Raw genomic sequence first — 23620 nt, forward strand, 5'->3', positions numbered from 1 at the left:
CTGAAATTTGTCAGTTTGAGAGTGGTTTTGTTATGTCAGAGTTCATTGTATTAGCACAATACCTGTGAGAGGTATAACTTCCTAGAGAGTCCTGAGCATCTTGGGGATCACAGCCCTGTTTGGTTCTGTGGTTCAGGAACCCTGTGTGCAGTAGCTCTTAGCCTCTGCACAGCTTGAGGACTACTCTGTTTTTATCAACCTTCCTACTTTCTACTTGAGCATGGCATCTGTTTGAATGTGCTGCGTGCATGGCAGTGCTTCTTCCGCCAGACAGGAATGGGACAGCATATGTGTTGGTAAGGCATAATACCATGGTGGGTGGGGAGAAAAATCATTTTTCTTTTCAAAGCCCTTTTGTATATTTTACTTAATAACAAAAATACCAGTGGAAAACACGTTGTGTCTTTGAAACAGGAGGTTTTGCCACTCAGGCATGAAGGCAGTTCTTTCCAGCTTCCTCTGACTTGTGCCATCTCATCCACATCTGCCACCCAAAACACTGTCTCAAGTCCCACATGGTAACCATGATGGGAAATGCAAAAGACAAATTTTTTCTTCAGATTTCTGAGAAACCCCAGGAAAAGGAAACTGGTTATGGTTGCATTGCTAATAATACATTTGGAAAACATTCAGAGGAAGAACAGATGGTAATAAAAAAAAGATCTGCACTTGCTAGCTGTTCTGAGGCAAGGGAAGCAGTCTCAGAGCTGTGACTAGTACAAACTGGTCTGAAATGGCACATGCACACTACTCTCTGCCCTCCTGCTCCCCTCCATGTCCTAAGCTATCATGTGTGAACACATCCCTCACCTAGAGTTCCTTTAAAAACATTTTTTAAGATGCTTGTTGGAAAGCTTTTTTTCAACATTCTAAAGTCTCTCTGAAGCTCTCACCAGCAGATGTCTCCTGCATAAAATGGGTTTTTGTCCTTTCCTAAAATTTGGCTGAGATGCCTCCCAAGGTTTCCTGTCTTAGCCTCTGACTTACCATGTGTTCTTTCAAAGTATAATGCTTCATTTGAGTTTCTCTGCAAGAAGTGATTTTTTTTCCATATGCCACATTTTCATCTAGAATCCCATGAATTTAGTTTGCCCTTTTTTTTTTTTTTTGTACCTCCTAGATGCTGAAGACTCAAGTTCTACCTCTGTAATTAACCTTTTCCTCATTTTTGGTTCACAGTTTGTTTTCTCTTGGATATTTTGTTGCTTCTTTGAGATCTAGGTACTTCACTTCTGGATGCTGCTTTCTTCTGTTGTTTTCAGTCACTGTTGGAAAGTATCCTGTCTGCTCATGTGCCTATCCGTATCACATAAAATCACCTGTGACCATTCTCTTCCTTTTCTTTAGCTTCTAAGTCCTTTGTATGCTGCACTTGTTCCCCATAGGAGAAGCTTCTCTGCATTTCACATTGAATGCATCACCTTCTTTGCTGGCCCATATCTGCTTTCTATTTCATCTGTCCTCTGATGTCTCTGGTCTTCTGGTCTCTTTTGTTACCTTTGGTCCATCTTCTAAATAAACTTCAAAATCCTCTGTTTCCCTTTATTGTGCCGATCCTCCCCCCCCCCCCAAGAGTGTTCTTTTATTTTCTCTTTTTCAGCATACATCTGTTGTTTCTCTGGACCTCTTCCAAAACATAACTTGTTCAGTGAAACACGAAAGAAATAATTACTTTTCCCTGTCTTTGAATCAGAAATGTTGTGGCAGGAATTTTAATTGGCTATGTTAAAGTCTTCATTTGGCACCTGGCACCATTACTTATGCTTGTTACATTTGTGGCAACTGCCCAGTTTCCAAGTTGTGACGTTTATTGTGGAATTCATTCCTTAAGACAGCTTATTGAAATATATAAAAATGTAATATATTACTGCACTGTAAAGACTTTTTGCTTTAGAGCCTAGTCTCTTTTAGATCTGTTTAGAATTGGCAGCTTGGTAAAGATCCTGATCATTTTTAATGTCAAGCACCTTCAATTTATGATGGCTTTCTTGAGGCTTAAGTACTTGCAATGTCACATGCAAAGGTGCAAAACCTTGGCATTAGTACAAAATTGTGATTGTTCAAGATACAGCATTCTAAAACTGAAAGTTCTCCTACAAATTGACTGTTTTAAGGAATCATCTTTCTCATTTCTAACTTCCTCTGTTTCAACATAAAAGCAGATCATCCAATTAAAATAAAGGGTGGCAAATTCAAAATTGATTTTTTTTTTTCATGCAACATATAATTACAGTGCCCTCTAAAGTGTAATTAGAATGTGATTGTGTTGAGACTTTGGGCATAATTAAAGAAAAAGGATGTTTTTAAGCATAATCTGAATGCACAGAATCATTTGTTTGAAAATGTGGAATGCACATAAAAGTATCTTAAGCATGAGATTTTAGGGATTAGACCATGACCTTATGAAAAGATCATCATCGTATTATCTAACAGTCGCATGAATTTGATAATTTTCTTAGCCAGCTGTCTCAGTATATACAAATGTAGGGATACATGTGTGGGGAAAAATATCTTGGATTTCATATGCATATCAGTGAGCCCAGTTGATTGTTACTGCTCTAGAACAATGTTGTAAGGTGACAAAATCAATATCTCATTACTGAATAGTATTCAAAACCAAAACAACCTCTGCCCCCAAATCCAAAGGGAATATTTGAATTTAAATGCATAAAGTAAAGAAAACTATGTCACAGAAACATAGAACGGTTCAGGTTGGAAACCCGAAGACCTTAAAGATGATCTGCTTCCAACCCCCCAGCCGTGGGTAGGGCACATCTCTCACTAGATCAGGTTGCCCGAAGTCCTGGCCAGCCTGGCCTTGAACGCCTCCAGGGATAGGGCATCCACAGCTGCTCTGGGCAACCTGTTCCAGTGCCTCACCACTCTCATAGTGAAGAATTTCTTCCTAATATCTAAATTTAAACCTTTGCTTTCTTTTAGTTCAAAGCCATTACCCTGTGTTCTGCCACTACATTCCCTGATAAAGAGTCCCTGTCCAGCTTTCCTGTAGGCCCCCTTTAGGTACTAGAAGGCTGCTAATAAGGTCTTGGTTCTTCTTCAGTGCTGTTTTCTTCTACTTTGTGCAAATGATGATGTGACACATACAGGCAATGGAAAATGCATATGTGAAACAATATGGGCGCTGCTAACTTCTTATAGCTAGGTGTTCTGTAGAAGCTTTTGTTTGCATAATAATGTTTAGTTTAGTCTTTCTAGACAAATTTCTGCTCAAAACCATAATGTGGATGTTTGTGGTTTTAAAGGAACTTTTACCTAAGTAATATAAGCAGTGGACGCGCATTTGCTGGTTACAGCTGAGTCAGCTGAAGAGACTCCTGCCCCACTATTCTCACTTCTGGCACGTGGGCTGCTATCTATTTCAGTCTTGATGATCTTTTATAAATATAAACAGTTTAAATAACAGCCATTTGCAGGTTCAGGTCTTTTGACTCAAATGGATTAGAATCTAATGTCATGCACAAAACCAAGTGGTTGTTAGTATCTTGCCAAAGGTGATAGTTGAAGGTCTGAAGTAAGTAACCTTTTCAGTGGTTACTGGTGGTTTGGCTCAGAAGCGTCACATGCTCTAAGAGCTTGCTGATGCAGTTATGTCAGTGGACCTGAGTGAACTTTTTTCTGCCAGAGACCTCGCTAAAGGTTATGGTCAGTTTAAAGAACCCATTTTCAAGTTTTGTAATTTTTCTCTTTCTGCAGCTGAATATATAAACTCTGCACAGTTTATAATGTAGGTTGTCCCTGTATCCCATCTGGTGCAGAAAACTCAGATAGTTGGAAATTTTTATATCTGTAGGTATATAACTTTCTAGATATTTTTTTTCAACACAAACACTCAGGTTAATGTTTCAAGATACTATTGTTTTCAACAGTTTATCCCTGGAATCAGGAAAGTCAAGGTGGTTCTTCACAGGTAAATTGAGTTGCTGGTGAAAGGAGCAGGTCTGAGTGCTTTTTGTAATGAAGTTTATTTGCTTTAGTCTTGATTACAAGAACCCTAGGGAATTAGAAATGAGTGCATGATTTGACCCAAATACTTGAGTCTAGCAACACAAGTCTAATGAGGTGAGTAGAGTAGAGGTTTAGCAATAAGGAAAGCCATGTGTCACTGGATTGGCAAGAAACAGCAAGGGAACTGACTTGTTTGAAAAGCAAAGAAATTCACTTATGCTCAGGGTGAGGTGTGAGAAGGGAGAAGACTGCAAGGGGCTGATGTGACTTGGAAGGATAAAATTAGGTGAAATGAGGGAGCAGAATGAAATCCGTGCCTAGATGGAGTTTGGCTCCACTGTCAGTTTGGTGTTTTAACTTTTTAAGGCAACGGCTTCTGCAGTGCCAGGAATGTGAGTTGTGGAGGGCATGATAGCTTGTGCATTAAATTCTTGAAGTTGTTTAATGCTCCTGAGTGTAAAATGTCCGTTACATAAAATGAATTTGTAGATTGAAAATAATGTGTTTAATGCTGGTGGCTATGTTGCCTGTGTCCCTTACATAGGGCTCTGAAGAGTCCATTTCTGGTCCTGATCTGGTTATGGCAGGAAGGATTTTGTGTGTTTATAGACATTTTATTTGGATGAAGCATCAAACCCGAAAAGTGTCTGCAGAGAACTTGTCATACCATTCTGATTACCTGTACTGCTTGTCAGAGGCCGAAGTGCTCCAGTTTATTTGGATGGTGTCTTGTCCCAGTTCAGGTTGTCTTATTCTGGGTGAAGCTTTACTGTCTGTTACTAGTGTCTTCTTACATCTAATTTTTGTCTTGAGAAAGTGAAGGTATTATGCTGTAACGTCTTCTCCTGGGGGTCCAAATGCTCAGCAGGGTATCTGAAGGAGGCTTTCTTCTCCCCAGTGAAATGGGTGCAGAAGTTCTGACTTTTATGTCCCTGGCAACTGTGTCATTGTTGGATGCTCTTTTTATAGGCAGCTGTTACTAATCGGGCTGCTTTGGCTGAGTGTCAGTGCTCTTAGTAAAAATGACACTGTCACAGGCCAGAAGCAAGAGGGGAGTTACTTCTGGTGTTGGGCCAGGTGGGACAGCACTGGGGACAGGACTTGTTCACTGCTAACATGTCTCTAGTATCTTTCAAACTGTGAAATACTCAGTCTGGAAAGAAGTTTGTGTGGGTCAGAATCAATTTCACAATTGTTGTAAGGTTGAGGGCAGACTACAGTGCCTGGTCCTGCACTAGATGGGATTGGGCTCTGTATGGGTGGGTTAGTTTAAGGCTTTGCCCCCTTTCAGGCATTGTGTGGTCTGCAGAAGGGAAACCTTTTGAACTTTACTCAGAGCTCCCCTTCTACTTCTGCTATCTGGAAGGCAAGAGATTAAAAAACAAATTTGATCTGTGAAGACAGAAAGCATACTGTTAGGTTATTTTGTACAAAAAAAAAAAAAAAAAAAAAAAAAGTGCATCTTCCAGGCTTGGAGAAGAGGAGCTTTTATGCTAAGGCAACAATGCAGTACTTATCATCTCTGTACTATGAGAGCTTGTTCTGGAATAACACTGTTTTGATAGATTAGAATGCATACATTAATGATGTGGAATGTGGGGTTCTTCCACACATAGGGAAAGGGAGCATGGGTAGCTAATTTCTCAAGCTGTTATGGTATCTCTTTTTTTATGGCTGTGTGAAAGGTTGAGAAGGGAGGTTGTCTTTATTGGTATTAGAGCTCTTTACGTTTGTCAGTTTGTGTCACGTAACCTCCAAAATTCATGGCTTTTACTCCAGGTGCTCTGACAGTGGTGTTAGCAATAGCCTCCTGGAATGTTTTGTAGCTGATGCAGTTCTTTTGCAAACATGTACGCATATAACCTGACACTTCATTTTAATAGGATATTTCTTAGATGACTAGAAATCTGTTTCTATTCAGAACAGATCTTCCAAAACGTGTACTGCCATGCTGTATCTAGCAATTCTGTACTTTTTTTAAAGCATTTAATTTTAAAACTTTCTAACCTTGTCTTTACTTTCCAACATGAGATTTTGTCTAATTACTTGCTCATAAATGATTTTTCATGTCTTAAAGTGCTTTGTTCTCCTTTAGCTCTCAGAAACTTTTTAGATTGTTGTTCCCCAAACATGGTGCTTAAACTGTTTAGAAACAGAAAATTAGAAAACCAAAGAGTAGAGGAACAAATTGGCTTATGGCTTCTGCACAGTCCATTCTTAGTTTTCTAGGCTGCCTTCTGTCTTCTCAAAATACATGATGCTATCATGTCTAAACATCAGTGAACTATTAATATTACCTTTTAGGTAGGGCTGAAACACAGAAGTATCCCTCGATTTCTTCCCTTCAGTTTAGTTGTGGGCTGCATAACTGCCTTCTGTTTTCTCCTTCTCTTTGAAAGATGCTTTGGTGCATAGGGAACTCAATTGTCATCATCCAAGGATATGGAAATTCTCTTTGTGAACTTTAAAAGGATTTTCTAGAAACTTAAAGTCATTATTGAGACTACCAGAGGTGCAGAGACTGCATAACCCCAACACAGTGTGTTCTGGACATTGACTGCTGCCAGCCTGGATGTTTTAGGAACAGACTGTTGCAGGTAGAGTTCCTTCTTCTGTGGTATGACTGGGAATTGTTTGTTTGGGATTGCTTGTCCAATGTCAGGCATGATTCAGAATTATACCTTAGGCCTTATGCTAGCAGTAGGTTATCCTCCAGTTTTCAGGCTGCTGTGATGCTGTCTTCAAGAAAGAGTACATGGTGTCTGAGGTAGTAATGTGAGCATATTTAAGTGTTCAGATATTTATAAATGACTGCAACTTGTTGAAGTACCATATTATCAATATTTGTGCTTTCTCAGCCCTCTCACTATGTTCAGGCTGATAAAATTGAAACCACATTCATTAATCTGATTGCTCACAATGAAAGGAGAGGCATTATGCAGTAAGCAGAACCAGGAAAAAAGAAAAATATTGTCAACTTGTTTGCTAAGACACTTGAGCTGAAAGAACTGTCTGAAGTGAATTCTCCTGAAAGAACTGTCTGAAGTGAATTCTCCTGAAATGTGTATTTACAGTTTAGTGAGCATGCAGATTGACAGCAGTGTGTTTTTGGAATTCATGAAGAAGACTTCAAGGCATTACTTTGGTTGTTGTTGTTGTTATTGCTTTTTTCACCAGCTTCCTTATCCTCATCCACTTGAAGTGTTGTATAAGTTCTGTTCTCCAGAACTGATCAACTGCAGGCTTCCCTGTTGTAGCACTTGGCCTCGGGTTTCTTATAGCTCTGGTTGCGTGTTTGTGCTTTCCTAGGCTAGCCAAGCTGAGTTTTCAGAGTTGGTCTTCGCTTTCTTTCTCCCCCCAGAAACAGGCACTTGAGTAGTGTTCATCTGGAGGCTTTAGTAGAAAGAGTAATTGATTGCAGAGTTAATACTAGGAAAGTTAGCAGAATATAAGAATACCAGCCACTGGAAAAGTCAAAACAGTAAAGAGGGCAAGAAGCCATCTTCAAGGAATCCACACACTTCCACATAAATATTTAGATTTTCTAATCAGATCTTAGAGTGCACCAAGTGTTTCCTCTGGCATGTACCGTGGGCAGGAATCCAGAGGAGCTGTTTGTTCCTTTTTTTTTGCCTTTGGTTCTGTTTCCATATCCTATTTGTTAATGCCATTTTGGGCAACGTCTGCCCTTCTGTTTAGTGAAGCAGTTTATGACTTGGGCAGTGTGAAGCCTTCTGTGCTTTTGGCAAGAGTCTGAATGCAGTTTCATTAAAAAATAATAATAATAAAAAACTTCATCAGAGTCAGTCTGTCAGAGGTATTTCCAGTGGCAGGTCTTGCATTTACCCTACTCATTAACAAAGAAAATTGCAATTAGTAGTGAAATTCATCCAGACCAGAGAATGGCATTCGTCTTTCTGTGTGAGGTGTTAGCCCTTTACTTATTTGTTCTGGATTTTCTCATCTAACTACATTTCGGTATTAATACTACCTCCAAAAAGGAGGTCTTGCTAGTTCTCGTTCATCACCATACTCGCAATGTCTGTACATACTTATTTCTTATGCTGGCTTTGATTAAGGCTAGACATTACGGTAAGGATGAGGCCTTCCTTGTGTGACTTGTTTTAGAGTACAAATTCTGCCAAAAACGTTCTCTCTTCTACTATTATTTTTTGAGGCCAAGTCTTTCTGATCTCAGCTCAAGGGCTCAATGAACACTCTTTATACCTGGATTTCTTTCGAAGTAGCATTCTCAAAATAGTGCTTTCAAGTCTTATCTTTGCCTTATGAATTTTAAAGATCCCCTGTTCAAGCTGGATCAGATTTCCCCTGTATTGGCTGCAGAATATCCATCTTCTTTCGCAGTTGCAGTCCACATTGAGAAGCTTTGTTCTCAGGTTATAAACAAGAACCACTTAGTCAGTTTGCCCCTTTCACCATGACTGTGGTGTTTATTTCTATTTCAGCGATGCTTTGCAGTCTTGCTAGAGAAGCTTTTGATCCACCGGCTTTCCGGCTGAATTTTCCAAGTGCTAGTTTATGTGTTTGGGGTGTGTGTACTGTGCAGTATTTCATGTTGGTAGCTTGGGTTTCTCCTACCATGTGCGTGTTCCTTTGAAGTGCTTATTTTCTTATTCATCTTTTAAGATCAAACTAACAGCAGACCTGTGGCACTCTAATCTTTTCAGATCATGTAACGGAAAGAATGCTTCATTCTGGCAGCTGCAAGTTCCCCTTAGCAGTCTCTGCCTGATTTGAAAGCATCTTTCTGTCTGTGAACAGAATAACTACATGGTAACAATGTACATATTTTGTAGTACTCAGTTCTAGGATTCTTTTTTGAATTTGTATGTCTGGAAATGACCACTGAAGGAGGAAGTATTTGAGACATTATTTGGGATGGTACTTCCTTTTCTGTGCTTCAGAGCACAAGTTACTAAAACATGCAATAAAAAAAGCAGAAATGTTTCTCCTCTGTGATATACAGGGGAATGTTGTTCTAGTGTAGATATTTTTGTCATGGAATGCAAGATCCAGTAGACCTAACATACCACTCTACAACCAGGATGCCCTGCTGTCATAAACCACACTCACCACCGTGGTATCTGAGTAACTTCACCCTGAGTGTCTGAAATAAAACTTTGAGTTACTGTAGCTACAGTTTGACTAAATGTGGCTTTGTGAGTAACAGGCTGATCTTCAGCTTTAAGAAATTGAAAGTATTAAACTTCTGCAACTGTAACTAAGCATATTGATGAAGCTGTGTTATTGAGATCTTTTTAAAACCTGAGGAATTGTTTATAATGATACTCTTTAAATGGGGAGGTTGGTAAGCAGAACACTGGTTCCTCTGCTTCTTGCCTCATGAATAACTGTGACTAAGACCCTGGATGGGAAATGTGTGTGTGTGTGTAGTTCTCATTTCTACTACTGCCATTTTGTGTGACTTTGAATAAGTTAGTCTAATTAAATCTCAATTTTTCATTAGTACAAAATATAACAATTGTACTTTTCCACATTTTTATTTAATTTACTTTGCACGTTACTTTTCTTTCCATTTATATATTTTTATAAACATAAATAGATATGTGGCATTGGAATAGTCAGCCCAGGGAGGTGGTTGTTGAGTCACCATTCCTGAAGGTCTTCAAGGAACATGTAGATTTAGAACTTAGCAGCATGGTATAGTGGTGGACTTTAGTACTAGGTTAAAGGTTGGACTAGATGATCTTAGAGGTCTTTTCCAACCTAAATGATTCTATGATATAAAGTGCACAACTGGACACCATTTCCAATTGGATTTCTGGGTGCTATTGCAGTAACAATAATCTAGCTGTATCTTGCAAATGTATTTTACATCCTGATTTGAATGTTATATTTCCATAGTTTAATTTTCCCAGTAAGAATGACATTGTACTTTAGGTGAAAATCAAAGCATCAAGGAAGAGAAATGCTGTATATTTGAGTGCAGTAGCTAGCTCTTGACTTGTAGTAATTCTTGGCGTACAGCTGGAGATTTTTTTTTTTTTTTAATATTTGTTTCAAACAACCTGAGATTCATTTGGTCAGTCTGCTGTCACAGGTTTCTAAATTTCTCTTGGTTCACAGATATTAAAAGAGTCCTATACTGTGAGTTTAAGAACTGCAGCATTCTTCTAGGGACATTGATACATGCATTAGAACAAATGCAAATGAAGAAATAGCAGCTGACTTGCGAATATAGATTTCAGATAATGTTCTACACAGTGTTTGATTCTTGCATCCTTAGCAGTGTATGGGAGTACTAAAGGCTCCAACTCTGGGGTTGTATGTTTTCCTGGACTGGAGATACTAAAATCTTCTTACCTTTATGCCAAGACATTGTTTGACTAGTGGAGTTATTCCACTCTGAGTGTGTGTATATATTTTTAATGTGAAATCAGTGGTGGTTTAAGTACTTTTTTGTTCCAAAAAACTCTCAGGCAGTGTTTATCCTACCAGTGACTGGCTGGAGAATTACTGGGATGATCAGTGAGATGTAGCTAACTGTTTTATGTGCTGAACCCTTAATAAGTATTGAAAGAGGAATGACACCTGAGAATTCTGCAGCAAGGAAACTAGACAAAGGATGGTATGAATGAACCATTATTCTTAAGAAAGAATTGAATTGAAGAAAAAACTTACTGGATATAAATTTGGCAAGATGGGATTCTGTGTTGGCTGAGCCCTAGGAAGGGGTATTGATGGAGGGAAGTGAGCCATGGGAAGGAGGTTGCATTTTGTATACTTGTGAGCTGCTGTCTAGTGCCTTTAAGTGTCTTTCAATTAAATGATTTTGAACTGAAGCATTTGGACTGATGTTTTGCCAGCAGTTGGAAATGGTTGTGGTGGTGGAGCCTGAAATTTAGAACTATGGTTATTTGTCAACGTGTGAGTAAACAGCGTAGAAGTTTATACTGGGGCACATTCTGTTTGTGTGCTTGTGTGGTTAGTGTGTCTGTCTAGCTCTTGGTCTGCTTCTCTCTCTTTGTGCCTCATGCAGGCCCTGCCATGAATTTTCTCTGACCTCTTGGGGCCATTCCCACATGAAACTTTGATGTGTGTGCCCAGAGCTTGATTGACAAGGAAGTTTTGGTGGTGGCAGCAGGGAAAGGAAGAGAAAAGAACAGAGCTTTGAACTAAAGGGCTTTGAGCTCTGAGATGCTGTGCTTACTTATCTCCTTCAGAATGTTAATTATTTACCGAGATAATTGGGTGGGAGAGGAAAAAGAGAGAGGGGAGGTTATTAAAAAAATTCCAGCACTAACACGCTACAAAAACCTTATTTTCCAACTTGCAGCCTTCATGAAAAGGATGTTGTGTGTAAAAGGGCTTGAGTGTATGTGTGTTTGGTGAGGGAGTGCTGGGGGGGACTCCTTTTTAAGCCATCCATTTCCTAAATAGAGGGATCTCTTCAGACAAATGCAGCGGAAACATCAAAGCTCTTGCAAGAGTTTTCTCTGGGGGTTTCTAAACTGTCTGGCACTTCTTAATTAAAAAGTTTATGGAGAGCCATCTTTCTGATTGGAGCAGGCAACCTTAGGCCCTGTTGAATGAGGAATGACATTAAAAGACCTAATAAATAATGATTTCTGCTAAAATGTCAGTTCAAGGATGTGAAGATTCCTGGCTATTTAGGCAGGAGCTGAGGCTTGGAGTAGATGGAAGGATCTCTCTCCTGCTTCAGTATAACATGTGAGCCATACTACATGTGAAAGTCTCCTGAGCGTTTGGATTAAAGTCCAAAAACTTTGGCATTTGTAATGCCAAATACTCATTTGACATTTGTAGTAGGAAGATAAGTGAAGCTGTTTCAATTTGTCTGGAGTTCATACATTATTATTAGTCTCTGTACTAGGTAGGAATCCAGACGCCCCAGCAGAGATCAGGGTTTATCTGAGTTCTTGTAATTGTGCTGCTGGATCAAGTCCAGATACCATCAGTTCTAGTATCCAGACTATGTTGATGATGGCAACAGAGGATCAAGAAGACTCGAGAGCAGGCAGCCTGCCCTGCATGGTTTCTAAGTATGTATTGATGATATGAAGAAGGGCAGGTAGGTGGTGGTGTGGGGTTTTTTCTTTTTTGATTTGGTTTCTTCAAGAGAAGAAATTTAGTATTACTGTTTTCTTGGGGTAAATGTAGACCATCAGTCAATGTCTTCCGTCTCCCTGATAGTCTCTAGCTATGACAGTCCTTAACCCTTCAACACCATGATTTGGCTTCTTTATCTGTCTCTTAAAATAAAAGGTCTTCTGAAACCTTAAAAAATACTTCTTTATGTAATATGATGCTGACATGTTAGTTCCAGTAATAAGATTTATATTTTTTCCTTCAGAATCCTTGCTGGTGTACAGCTGGTTACACCATGTCATATTAATCTACATGTCACTTTCAGCCCTTTTTTAAAATACAAGCCTGTGCTTGCAGCAGTGTCTGCTTTTAATAAGAAGCTTAATTTTGAATCTACTACTCTGCAGTTCCTTGAGAACACTTGGATGTACCATCTGGGCATGGTAATTTAGAGCTTTTTAATTTATCTTTTAGTTCCAGTTTTTGTACTGCTTCGGTTTCTTTGAGGGTGTGGTGTCATACTATAATCGCTGTAATGGAAGAGCAGATTTCATAGGTACGTACCTTCCACATTTATGCGCAGTTGCTTTTATGATTCCTCAAATGAACCAGTGGGACTGTAGGCACAGATTTAAAGTTTGTCTGGTGCCAAATGAAGGACCAAAAGATGATAAAGGTACTGGTGCATCTGATATACAGGGAAAGGCAGAAAGAACTGGGTTTGTTATGCCTGGAAAAGAGAAGGCTCTGGGATAGGAGTGGATTTGTCAGTGTGAGTAATTACCTCATGGGAAGTGGCAAGGAAGATGTAGCTAGACTCTTCTCAGTGATGCCCAATGAAAGGAGAAGAGGAAATGGACACAACTTACAGGAACTTCCATTCAAATGAAGGAAAAAAAGATGCTGTAAGGGTGGTCTAATACTGGAGCAGGTTGCCTGGGTAGGTTGTGGAGTCTCTATCCCTGGAGATGCTCAGAAGCAAACTTGACATGGTCCTGAGAAAAATGTTGTAGCAGACCCACCTCTTAGGAGAGGGGATTAGACAAGAAAATTTTCAGATGTTCTTTCCAGCCTCAATCATTCAGTCTTTACGGATAAGGAACTAAAATGAAACGATGACCTGAAACTACTGCGTCTCTCGTGAAAGAAAAGATCGACAACAAATTTACTTGTCTACTTGTCTTCAAGTCTCCTTAATGATGAAATTGGTCCAAAATCATCATTTAAATTCTCCTTTTTAATAGGATTCCTTAATATGTATATAGTGTACTAACCAATTATTTTAGGGACTTCTTTTATCTGAACTCCTTATTCTAACTTTTTGCTGTTTTAACACAAGTTGTATTTTAACTCTGAACTTCTTTCCCAAGTCTTTTCTGCTGCTTCATGTCTAACATTTCACAAGTGTTAGTTACCAAAGTTGAAAAATCTTCTCTTTTTGAATTATGTGTAAATGACAACACTTTGTTAGGTTGCTTTAATACTTGCTTCTCTGTGTTTTTTCAGTTAGGGCTGCATACCATTTCTGAGACTCACTTTTTCAAATAATGTTTATTAAACAGCTAAGAATTTTACTTCATTGCCCCTGACTTCTTGTTCTCTAATCAGCATGCTTAATTTCATTAACTCTCTAAAATCCAGTATTTGCATTAATTTTTCATATGTTTTCATTTTCTGTGATGTTGAATTTTATTACATTGTGATCACTATTTCTATTGTCTTATTTTCCACTACAGTTTGAATCTGATCTTGTACTTAGGGCTAATTGAGAATATATTTTTTTTCTTGTAACTTTGGAATTATTAATTCAAGAGGTCACCACCATCTGAGCTACTAGTACAATTTCATTTAATGCGTTAATATGTTCAACAGGGAACATAATTCATATTCTGTACTGAATTTGGTTCACTATTTATTTATGCAGAGGTAGTTGAATAAAGCTATTTAGCAATGACATAGCAGATGGGTACAAAGAAGTGAGAGAAGATGGGTGAGAGTGTAAGTTGTTTAGCTGGATGGTTGAGAAACTTCATTGTTTTGATTTGTTGCTATTTGAAATTTTAAAAAGAGTGAACTGCAACAGAGAGGACACTATTTGCTTCTTTACATTTGTGTAACTTGAGGGATATCAGTTCCAACCTCATTCTTCTTGAGTGATGGGCATACATCTTAATGGGGGAAAACGAAGTATAAAGCAGTGTGGTAAATTTACGAACAGATGGAACTGGGTATCAGACCTGCTAACTACCATTATAGACAGTGTTACTGTTTTTTTTTTGCTTGTGTTTGTTTGTTTGTTTTTCCTGCAGAGTGCATCTCTTCTCTTCAGAGTGATAGTAAATAGTAGGGAGGGAAAAATTGAGTCTGACTTTATTGCACTTCTGGGTTGACAAAGGAGGAGTTTATTCTGTTAAAATATGAGCTCATGGGAACCCTCTTTAATGTGTTCTTTCTGTACACATTTTGACCAGAAATTACTTGTTGTGGACTACTGAAGAGGTAGGCAGAAAGATAGAGGGTAATGTGGTGCATACCTTTCTGGGGCCATCCCCAGTGAGATGGGCAGTGTTTCTCACCTTTTCACTGATCTGGTCAGCTGGGGTACTGTGGCATATCATATCATTCTAATGTGGTGGCAGTACTTACAAGTTCAGACTCGATAAATTTACATACTGTAACATACTTCCATTTGATTCAGTGTTTCATGACATATATGTATATATTTTTTTAAGATGTGTCACAGTGCAATTAAAGTACACGCTAAATGAATTATGCTTTGGCTGACTGACATCTCACATAACAGTCACTGAGGAATTGTTGAAAAATAGGAATCACACTGGTGTTCTGGGCACACTCTGCTTTTGTTTTTATCTGGTTTGGAGATAAATGTATAAATGCAAAATCAATAATAGCATTTGCATATGAAATAAAGGTTGAACGATAAAGGCAGATGTAAAGGAGGCAGTCCTACACAGTCCTACAGTTACCTAGATCACATAATGAGCTAAATGGATTTTTTTAAAAAAAAAAAACAACAAAACTTGAATATAGCAGTTACTCTGACAAGTAGGAACTAGCAGTTTAGACTAGATTGAAAACAAATAGCAGGTCATTAGCACAACGAGTACGTTGCTGTACTGGTCTCATCATCTGTATGTAGTAGAATAGCTACATTGTACAGTTTTGCTTAATATCTGAGTGCACTGTGCTTTACACAAGTTCAGACTTCTGAATTATAGATGTTTCAGTGACCTGATCTTAATCTGAATTGTCCATAATTGTCTAACCGGTTTCTAACATTAACAGTGGACCATGAAAACATCTACAGTCAGTCGTGTCTTTTTGCCCTTTCCTGCAGGCTAAACTCTTTCCAGCTGCTGTCATTCATTTTGGATCTGAGGAGCGCAGAGGTGAGTGAGCCTCCTCTCTTCTTTAGTTGATAGTATTGCACCTATATAGAAGACTGAGAAAAATTATATCTGTACATTCAGATCCCCCACCCCCCCCCCCCCCCCCCCAAAAAAAAGCAATAAAGCAATCCTTGTGAATGCTGGTAACTGTTCCCATTTAGAATGGCTGAAGCTCTTCAGAGCTAGCCTGGTCCTGCAAGAATTGTATTTGATTACTGGTTAGCTTGACCATAAATGTGAATATAGTACCTTTCTTGTGAGATTTTTTTTAGTCTATGGAATAGGCATTATCTGCTCTGAGGACAAGAATGATAGAAGAATCCTTCTGTGAAATGCTCTTACAGACCTTCTGATGTAGTAGACTAGCTGGAGGTGGGAGAACCTTCAGTTCTCTGACACCTGTGATTTATGCATAGAATCTGATTTAAAAAAAAAAAAAAGTAAAATTTGTTTGTCCCAGAGATTAAAGAATGATTCAGCTTCCCATAATAGCTTCTGAGATGCAGTGAGCACTGGAAGAAAATATCACTATCTTGAGTTTTGAATGATGAAATAGAGCACCTTGACTTGTGAAATAAATTGTCATAGTTTAAAAGCATCCTATTTGTCAGCTGGTGGAAGGAGATTTACTATAGTATACAGCTGGTATTTGCTGACTGTAGAGCTATGTGATTCTGTGGTGACTGATGTCTTTGTTACCAAAAAAAGTGTTTGTATTTCATCGGATTTCATTTTAAACAGATTGTTACCTGAAATCGGACCTGCTGAGCTCTGCAGTTTCCCCTTCTGCAGCTGATTTATTAGTGGCCAGGTATGTTGGGACTGAATAAAGTTGCAAATGAGTTTTTCAGGGAGGGGAAGCATGAAGTGAGTCCATTTTTCTAAAAAGAAATATGATCTAAAGACAGATACTAGGACTTCAGCTTCTCCTTCATACAGTCATACTCGAGTTCATAGCTTATGAATCATAGAATTCTTCTTTGTAAAGTAGGATTTCAGTGACTAAAGTAATCCTAAGGTCTTTATTATGAAAAGGAAGAGCCTCTTCAATATGACTTTGAAAGCTTAAAGGTGGGCTTTACATGGGGCTATTATGAAAAAAATGAAGTTTAACTCAATTTGCTTATTTTCTCCTCAGATGTCTGCCCAAGTCATTAGTTCCTTCTGTCTCATCATCTTTAGAATCAACAGTTCCATCCCTACCTGAGCCAGAAGCAGGAAGTGATAAAAAGACTGATGAGCACCCAGAACCAGCAAGAGTGCATGAAGCTCCACAGATGTTGAAAAGGGCCCCTGGGAAAATACCTAAATGGCTGAAGCTGCCAGGTAGCATGAAATCAGAGGAGAGTTCTTCTCCTGCTGAACTCTACAGAAAGGCAGGCTCCTCTATGTCAAATGCTTTGAATGTTGACACTGTTCTTAAAGATGTCAACAGAAGGCTTGCAGGATATATATGTGGTTCAGTGCTTGTCAATCACAAATCAGTTTGTGACCTAAACTTCAGCCTTCAGTGGAGAAGCACCTGAATGCTGTTTCTAGGCCGCATTGAGCCTGAGATCTAATTCATTATACTTGCAGCATCCTTAACTATGTCCTGGATATAATGTTCTGAGTTCTTAACTATGCCAGTCTAGTTCTAATACTAATAGGCATGATGTTCTATCTACAAACGGCCTGTGTAGTCTGTTAAACCTCCATCAGTTCTTTGTTCTTTACTGGCATAGTCTGTTTTAGTCCTTTCCTTTCTCTTAATTTTTGAGCTGGTCTTTTTGTTGGTCCCTTTACTTCAGAGCAGTAGTGGTTTTCTATAGTTGAGATTGCACCCAAACTTCCAGTATGTCTTTTTTTTTTTTTTTTCCTCATCAGAGAACTGCAGGCTTGGCTTTAGTCTCAGAACCAATAGTTTTTGTGGTTCTATATGTGAATTTATACAAAATATGAAGGAACTGAAAAAAGCATTCCTGAATTAAACAATTGGCAGTATTCACTTTGTGATGCAGTGGCGAAAAATAAAAAGCTAAGTCACCCCCCCCTAAAAAGCAATAAAACTAGGAAGCATTATCTGAAATTCCCTGGCTAATAATGCCAAATTTTAATTTCCCGTTAGAATTTTAGTACTTGATTCTGTGGGGCCAGCAGCTCCAGCAGCATAGCATAAGGTGTGAAGTGATTACTGGAAGACTGCAAACAGTGTGTCTGTGTGTGTTTCTCTGCTATAGCTGATCTGTCCTTGGTGGGACAAAGGGCAGTGGTTAAACTAAAAGAGGGTAGATTTAGATCAGACATTAGGAAGAAATACTTCATTATGAGAATGGTGAGGCACTGGAACAGGTTGCCCAGAAAAGTTGTGGATGCCCCATCCCTGGAAGTGTTTAAGGCCAGGTTGGATGGGGTTTAGTGCAGCAACCTGGTCTAGTGGAAGGTGTCCTTGCCCCTGGCAGGGGGGTTGGATTTAGATGATATTTAAGGTCCCTTCCATCCCAAACTATTCTATGAGTCTATGACTGGTACTCGGTTACTGGTGCAGATTATGTGGAAAACAGTATCTTTACTGTTTGCTGTTTCCAGCATGCTTGAACCGTTCCACATGCTTGAACTTTCCCAAGTAAAGATGATCTGGATAAAGCACAAAACATCTTGTCTACCTATGTAGGTTATCCACAAACAGCTTGTAGGAAAGTTTAATAACATTCTAATATTTATGTCAGTAACATGTAAGATGGAATTCTCTTTCCTGGAAGTTTTGTTGTATTCACCATTCCACTTGCTGAAGAACTTCTCCATGCTACCGAACTGTTGTCTGAACATAGCAATATGTAGAATGAGTTCATGTTATTGAGAAATGATGCAGTGCAAACTATGTGGTTAAGTGTTTTAATGGTCTTATGTTTGTGTTGTAGGTGGGAAGAGATGAAGCATTTTGGGGTGCAATGAGCATTCAGCTGTGCCTCTTTCCTGATGAACTACTTGAGAATTTGTAAGAAATTGTTGGTGGCCCAGGAGAGGCCTAATCTGTATGAACATTAGTTATAAATGGAAAATTGCTATTTCAGCTGCCAGTTTCATCTTTTGGAGGAGTGGAAGGCCTGTTTATGGGCTTTGTGACTACACAATCAAGATTAGAGGTTAAATTTAAGATTTCTTGCATGCAAATAATATGAATAGAGAATTGAGAGGGAGATGATTCCTAGATAATCTTTCTGAAGGACTTTCCTTCCATCCATGTTTTTTGAATTCAAATCTCCCTAGTTCAGCCTTCAAAGATAAGTGGAGTCTGGCTTCCTGAACTCTAGCAGCAAGGTGCAATTAATTCAGTTTTATCTACAGTTTAGTGCTGCCTAGAACAAGACTTCTTTCTACTTTTTGCTGGATAGGGTTAGTGCTACTGCTAATTCTGGGCATAGTTGGCTGGAAAGTCACTTCAGAGGAAGCACTTATATCACAACAGCTCAAATAGGCATTTCCTGTGAGCCGCTTGGTTTGCTGCACTTGTATTGTTTGCCAGAATCTTTTTAATGAAGAACACAGGTATCTGTTAATAGAAAACATACAGAGTTTGTTCCTGCCATAAGCTCTGTGCTTTATTTTCACTATACCTAATTAACATCAGTAATTATGGATATAATCAGAAAAAAAAAAAAATCCCGTAAAAGAGTCTCTTCATGTGATCTTTGATCTACACATTTCTTCTTTGGTCTGAGTGTTTCCACAGCAACGTAGCTGTTCTCTGCAATGCAGTTAGTGTACAGAGGGAAGTGCTAGTCCTGATCTTTGCCTCCTGCAGATGTTGGAATGGGTATTGCTGTTTAGAACTGTGCTTATATTGGATATGAACTGTATAGTGCCACTGTAGCCATAGTGCTGTATTTTATTTCAAGTTTTCTCCATGGATTGGTGATTCATATTGGACAAGCTGGGGTTCCTTGTTACGGTAATAACATATTTTCCATTTTCCCTGTATAGACAATTGTTCCCTAAACTATGTGTGCATCTGCACGATTCATAGATGTAATAAAGCGCAGTGTCCAGAGGAGGCCTTTTTGTCGGTCTCTTTGATGTGTTCTTTCCCCCAGTGCTCTGCTTCTCTGTTGCTTCTCTGTTAGTTCACAGGAACCTGTTCTCTTTTCAGTGGGCCTGTCATGCCTCATTCCCTTCCTCCCATTTTTTCCCCGACAAAGCAAAACAGAGCTTTGTACCATCTGAATGAACTTCAAAGTGGCTAGAAAGGGCACCCAGGGTTCCTGGCACTTGTAATTGTCTCCCAGTCTGGCCAACATTTCCCTTCAGGTCTAATTACTTCCAAATGCTCCCAGATGCTTTGAAGAAACTCGGAGGAGAAGGCATGAAAGGTGGAAGAGGAAAAAGGAGACTCCAAATGTAGGGAGCAGAATGCAAAAATGTTGATTGATTTCTTGTATGACACCTAAACATAAACAGGGAGGGTGTACAGCCTCTGGCAGTAGAGAACGAAAGAGCACTATAGAGCTGCTGCTCTAAATCCTTTCTGTGGGAAGCAAGCCCTACTGGCACTTGACAGGATATCTGTAAAAGACATACTACAGCAAAACAAAATAAACTAAACTAATGTTTAAAGCTTACTACTTTAGTGGATTTAGTGTGGGCTGAGCATGCATTCCACAGGACTACCTATCTTGGTTCAGGTGCTATGTTACGCTTGCTCTTTTCACAGAAATCAGCAGTGTATTGTAGCTAGAGATACTTCGCTGAGTTTATGCGGGATATATTGGAGGCAAATAACCATAGGTTGGCTCCTGTATAGCTGGTGTTGTCTGCTCCTTGTGCTGGTGTTGTCTGATTCACTGGATTAGAATAAATGGAAGTATTCTGATTGGTACGAAGTTCTGCTGGGCTTTCAAATGTGCTAGTCTTGTTTTTGAAGGCAACATCAACTAGTTATGACTACCTTAGCTATTTTGATTCCAACAGTTTTGGTAAAAGAACAAACACCGTAGTTGTCACCTGCAAGTATGTGTTATAGGCAAACAGGAAAATGTTTGGATAGCGGTATCAGTATTACTGGGGCAGTTTCTTGGGTTAAGCACAGGGATGAGGATTAGGGAGCTAGTGTCTGGTCTATCTTGAACTAACTGCTGTTCACAGAAAGTTAGGTGTGACTTCTGACAGAGAGACACTAAAAAAAATCTTAGCAGTTTCTTTTTAGCTGTGGCTGGAGTTGAGCAACAGCTGCAGGATCAATATTGGGTTTAAACAGATCCCCAGAGTGAACTTTCTAATAGTTTAAAAGTCAAGATACTGGTTTATCCACTTATAATCTAATAGGCTATGCCAGTCAAGAGGTTTCTGGTGAGGAGGTAGCATTCTCCCTCTTGACTCTTAGAGCCACATTCATCCTGCTATGTGCACTACTTCAGTCAGTTCTGCCTATGCATGTCCCTTGTGTAACACTGTAATGCACCAAACACAATTTAATCTTATTCCCCCTTCCCTATGCAAAAAAAAAAAAGGGGGGGGGGAGGTGGAGCTTTAACTGCTGTTGTTACAGTACCACTTTACTGCTGACATTCAGATCTGTAGTCATCTACAGTCAAGGATGCTGGTGGCTGGGGAATTGAACTCCTATGTTTTTAGGGAGGTAGACTGACAGATCTGTAGTCAGTATGGGGGGAAGTGAGGATTTGGAATGTGGATAAGGCAATGTAGGAGTGGATTCTTTAAGAGGAGTAAGGCCCTGATACTTAAAACTGCAGGCTCTTCAATAAGGTAGTTGCTAACAAGGATTCCTACTGTGCCACAGAGCAATACACGCAGACACCAGCAGATACCAGATTTGCTTCAATCTTTTTTTCTGCTGTAGTAGCTGAACTAATTTTGGGGGATGTTGGGCATTCAAAGGTAGTATTATGTGCATATATATATATATATTTTGCTATTGACTTTTTTTACAACTGGGTTGTGGGGCTGAATGCTGAACTAGGTCAGTTACTTCACTGGTTTCATTGTACAGCTGCACAAACAGTTCTCTTGGCAAAGAGGCTGCAACGGAGAGGGTTGGGGCACTGCTTAAACTGGTACTGTCACCAAAAAGAATGTGCATTAAATTGTGGTTTTATTTAAGTTTCTAAGCGACTTGTGTCTGGAGTGATGACCTGGATGGTTCTTAGATGAAAGAGTACAGTGACCTACTGAGCCTTTGCCTGCTACAGCTGCCAGCTGGAGGAAAAAAAAAGTCACTATTACTAATTATAAAGACTACAGATAGCCAGCAGCAATGTGCAACTCTTAAGACACTAGTGTCAGCTGCTTTTTATGTAGCAAGCTATGTATTTCCCAACAAAGCCAGTTCAGTTGTGTGAATCCTCCTTACATGTGTAAGGTTTCTTATTTCACAGCTCCCGCCCCCAGCCCCCCCACTGGTTGAGGGGCCAAGCTGTCCCATGATGTGGGATTCTCACACATGCTGTTTGTTATTCTGTCCTTTTTCCTTTCGTCCTACAAAGATTTAGAGAAGAGGGTGGGTGAGGGTAAAACTGTTTAAGTCTTTGAAGCATCTTGACTTTTGATGATTAATTACAGCAAAAAGCCTGCACAAGGGAGGGAGACTTGGTTTTGATTTATTGATGTTTCTTTGTGAGAAAAAATTTATAGCGGAGTGCAAGCAGCTTCTGAGGAGAATATCAAATGGTTAAAATGTTCTGAACATTCTTTGATGACACAGTGCTGGAGAAATACTGGAAGGTAGTGAGGGACAGGCACTGTTTATTTATAAAACAAAGATCAGATACCTGTTTTTGGCAGGAGCCTGTAACAGAGCTCCTGTTAAAAACCTATTCATTAGACAGACTTGGAGCTGAACCTCAAGGTTCTGCCACAGCTGCCTGCTGAGGTGATGAGAGCCTGATGTTCAGATGACATTTCCAGCCATTAAGTCTTTCCATGCATCTCGTCTTGTGAAGCAGCACCTGTTTCTCACATTAGCTGAGAAAGCAACAGCACTTTACCATGCTCTTAAGTACAGGCTACTGTTAAAGGAGTAAGGCAGCAAGATGGAAACCAATTACAGTCTATCAAAACTGTATAGGGCAGCCTCTTTTTAAAAATAGCATCTGATAGCATAGTTGCCTAGGGCTTTGTCATGCTTGGTAAAGGAGAGAGGAAATGGAAGCTGTATGGCAGAGGAAGAAGGTGATGATGCTGTTCTTCCTAGAGCTAGACTCTGAGTATACTAAGCCTGATGTTCACTGTCAGGTCAGGATCATCTGCTGGCAGCTGGCACGTCACATTTGCTTCATGAGGTCTCTAGAAATCTAGGAGCTGTAAGGAAAGCACAACAGCTTATTTAGTTTTTTAACCAACAAGCCACTTAGCATAGCTGGTGGCTCACTGTTACACCTCCCACAAGGAAGAGGATTAAGCAGCTTCAGTCCAGGTCTGTATCCTGTTAAAGTGCAGTTTGGATTCTAGTTACATACCAGCTGTGGCAGCACTTTCTCTACATGCTCAATATTCACTTTTTCCACGTCCTCTGCTTGAGCCTGCCGCGCTGCTCGTGCCGCTGCTTCTGTAGTAGAACCGTAAGGACAGAGGTGTTGGGGGGGTCTTACAGCTGTCGGCTGGGGTTGTGATGAGGGGTCAGAGGCTGGGGCTCCGGGAGGGTGAACCTCCAGCCCCCTGGAGGCCGTTCGGCGGCACCCGGAGCGCCGTGCGGCAGCGGGCACACAGCTCCTCCCCTGCTGCCAGGCCGCGGGGCTGCGGCACCAGAGCGAACGGGGCGCGGGCGGGGGCCCCTCGAGCCGGTAACGGGCCTCTGCTACGGGTCGGACGGGCCCGGAACAAAATGCTGCGCGCTCACCTCGCACGAAGACCTTGAGCAGCTCCGCCGTCAGCCGCAGAGCGTCGCCGTTAACTGCAACGACAAGGCGCTAAGGGAGGCGGGCGCGGGGCGGGGGTGCCGCGCCGCGCCCCGCGCCGCCCGTACCTCGCGTCTTGTCGTCCCGGAAGTGCAGGCGAAGCAGCCGGTCCACGGTGTCCTGCGCGGAGAGAACAGCCAGTGAGCGGCAGGGGGCCGCGGTACTGGGCCGCCCCCGCCCGGTGCCGCCGCACCTTCCTGAAGCCGCTGTCCCGCTCCTCCATGGCGGCGCGCGGGGCCGGCCCCGCCCCGCGGAAGTGCGGGG

The 23620-nt window shown here is 40.3% G+C and overlaps 2 protein-coding genes across 10 annotated transcripts in view; one reads left to right on the forward strand and one right to left on the reverse strand.

Moving 5' to 3' along the window:
* The window catches only part of ASPSCR1 (ASPSCR1 tether for SLC2A4, UBX domain containing), a 55219-nt gene extending 35718 nt beyond the window's left edge, over window positions 1-19501 (forward strand). For 8 of the 9 annotated variants that reach the window (XM_035342255.1, XM_035342256.1, XM_035342251.1 and 5 more), the window contains 4 exons: window positions 15416-15467; window positions 16209-16278; window positions 16606-16843; window positions 18368-19501. In XM_035342255.1, coding sequence (XP_035198146.1) covers window positions 15416-15467; window positions 16209-16278; window positions 16606-16843; window positions 18368-18448 — 441 coding nt within the window. In that variant the 3' untranslated portion in view covers window positions 18449-19501. The remainder of the gene's footprint in view (window positions 1-15415; window positions 15468-16208; window positions 16279-16605; window positions 16844-18367) is intronic. The other variant, XM_035342250.1, reaches the window with a different exon arrangement.
* Window positions 19502-22042: 2541 nt separating this feature from the next.
* Window positions 22043-23617, reverse strand: CENPX (centromere protein X). Its single transcript, XM_035342262.1, has 5 exons — window positions 23550-23617; window positions 23425-23476; window positions 23299-23352; window positions 22919-23007; window positions 22043-22760 (listed from the first exon to the last, which is right to left on the reverse strand). The coding sequence occupies exons 1-5, from the start codon at window positions 23577-23579 to the stop codon at window positions 22746-22748; spliced, it is 240 nt and encodes a 79-aa protein (XP_035198153.1). The 5' UTR covers window positions 23580-23617; the 3' UTR covers window positions 22043-22745.
* Window positions 23618-23620: the final 3 nt, after the last annotated feature.

The sequence above is a fragment of the Oxyura jamaicensis genome, chromosome 18 (assembly GCF_011077185.1).
Source record: "Oxyura jamaicensis isolate SHBP4307 breed ruddy duck chromosome 18, BPBGC_Ojam_1.0, whole genome shotgun sequence".
NCBI lineage: Eukaryota > Metazoa > Chordata > Aves > Anseriformes > Anatidae > Oxyura > Oxyura jamaicensis.

Bases quoted from the DNA above. Each gene is read 5' to 3' on its own strand.
- CENPX (XM_035342262.1), bottom strand. From the start codon at position 23,579: ATGGAGGAGCGGGACAGCGGCTTCAGGAAG. The intron at 23,353-23,424 runs GTACGGGCGGCG...TTGTCGTTGCAG, and splicing joins CCGGGACGACAAGACGCGAG to TTAACGGCGACGCTCTGCGG. The intron at 23,008-23,298 runs GTGAGCGCGCAG...GTTCTACTACAG, and splicing joins GCTCAAGGTCTTCGTGCGAG to AAGCAGCGGCACGAGCAGCG.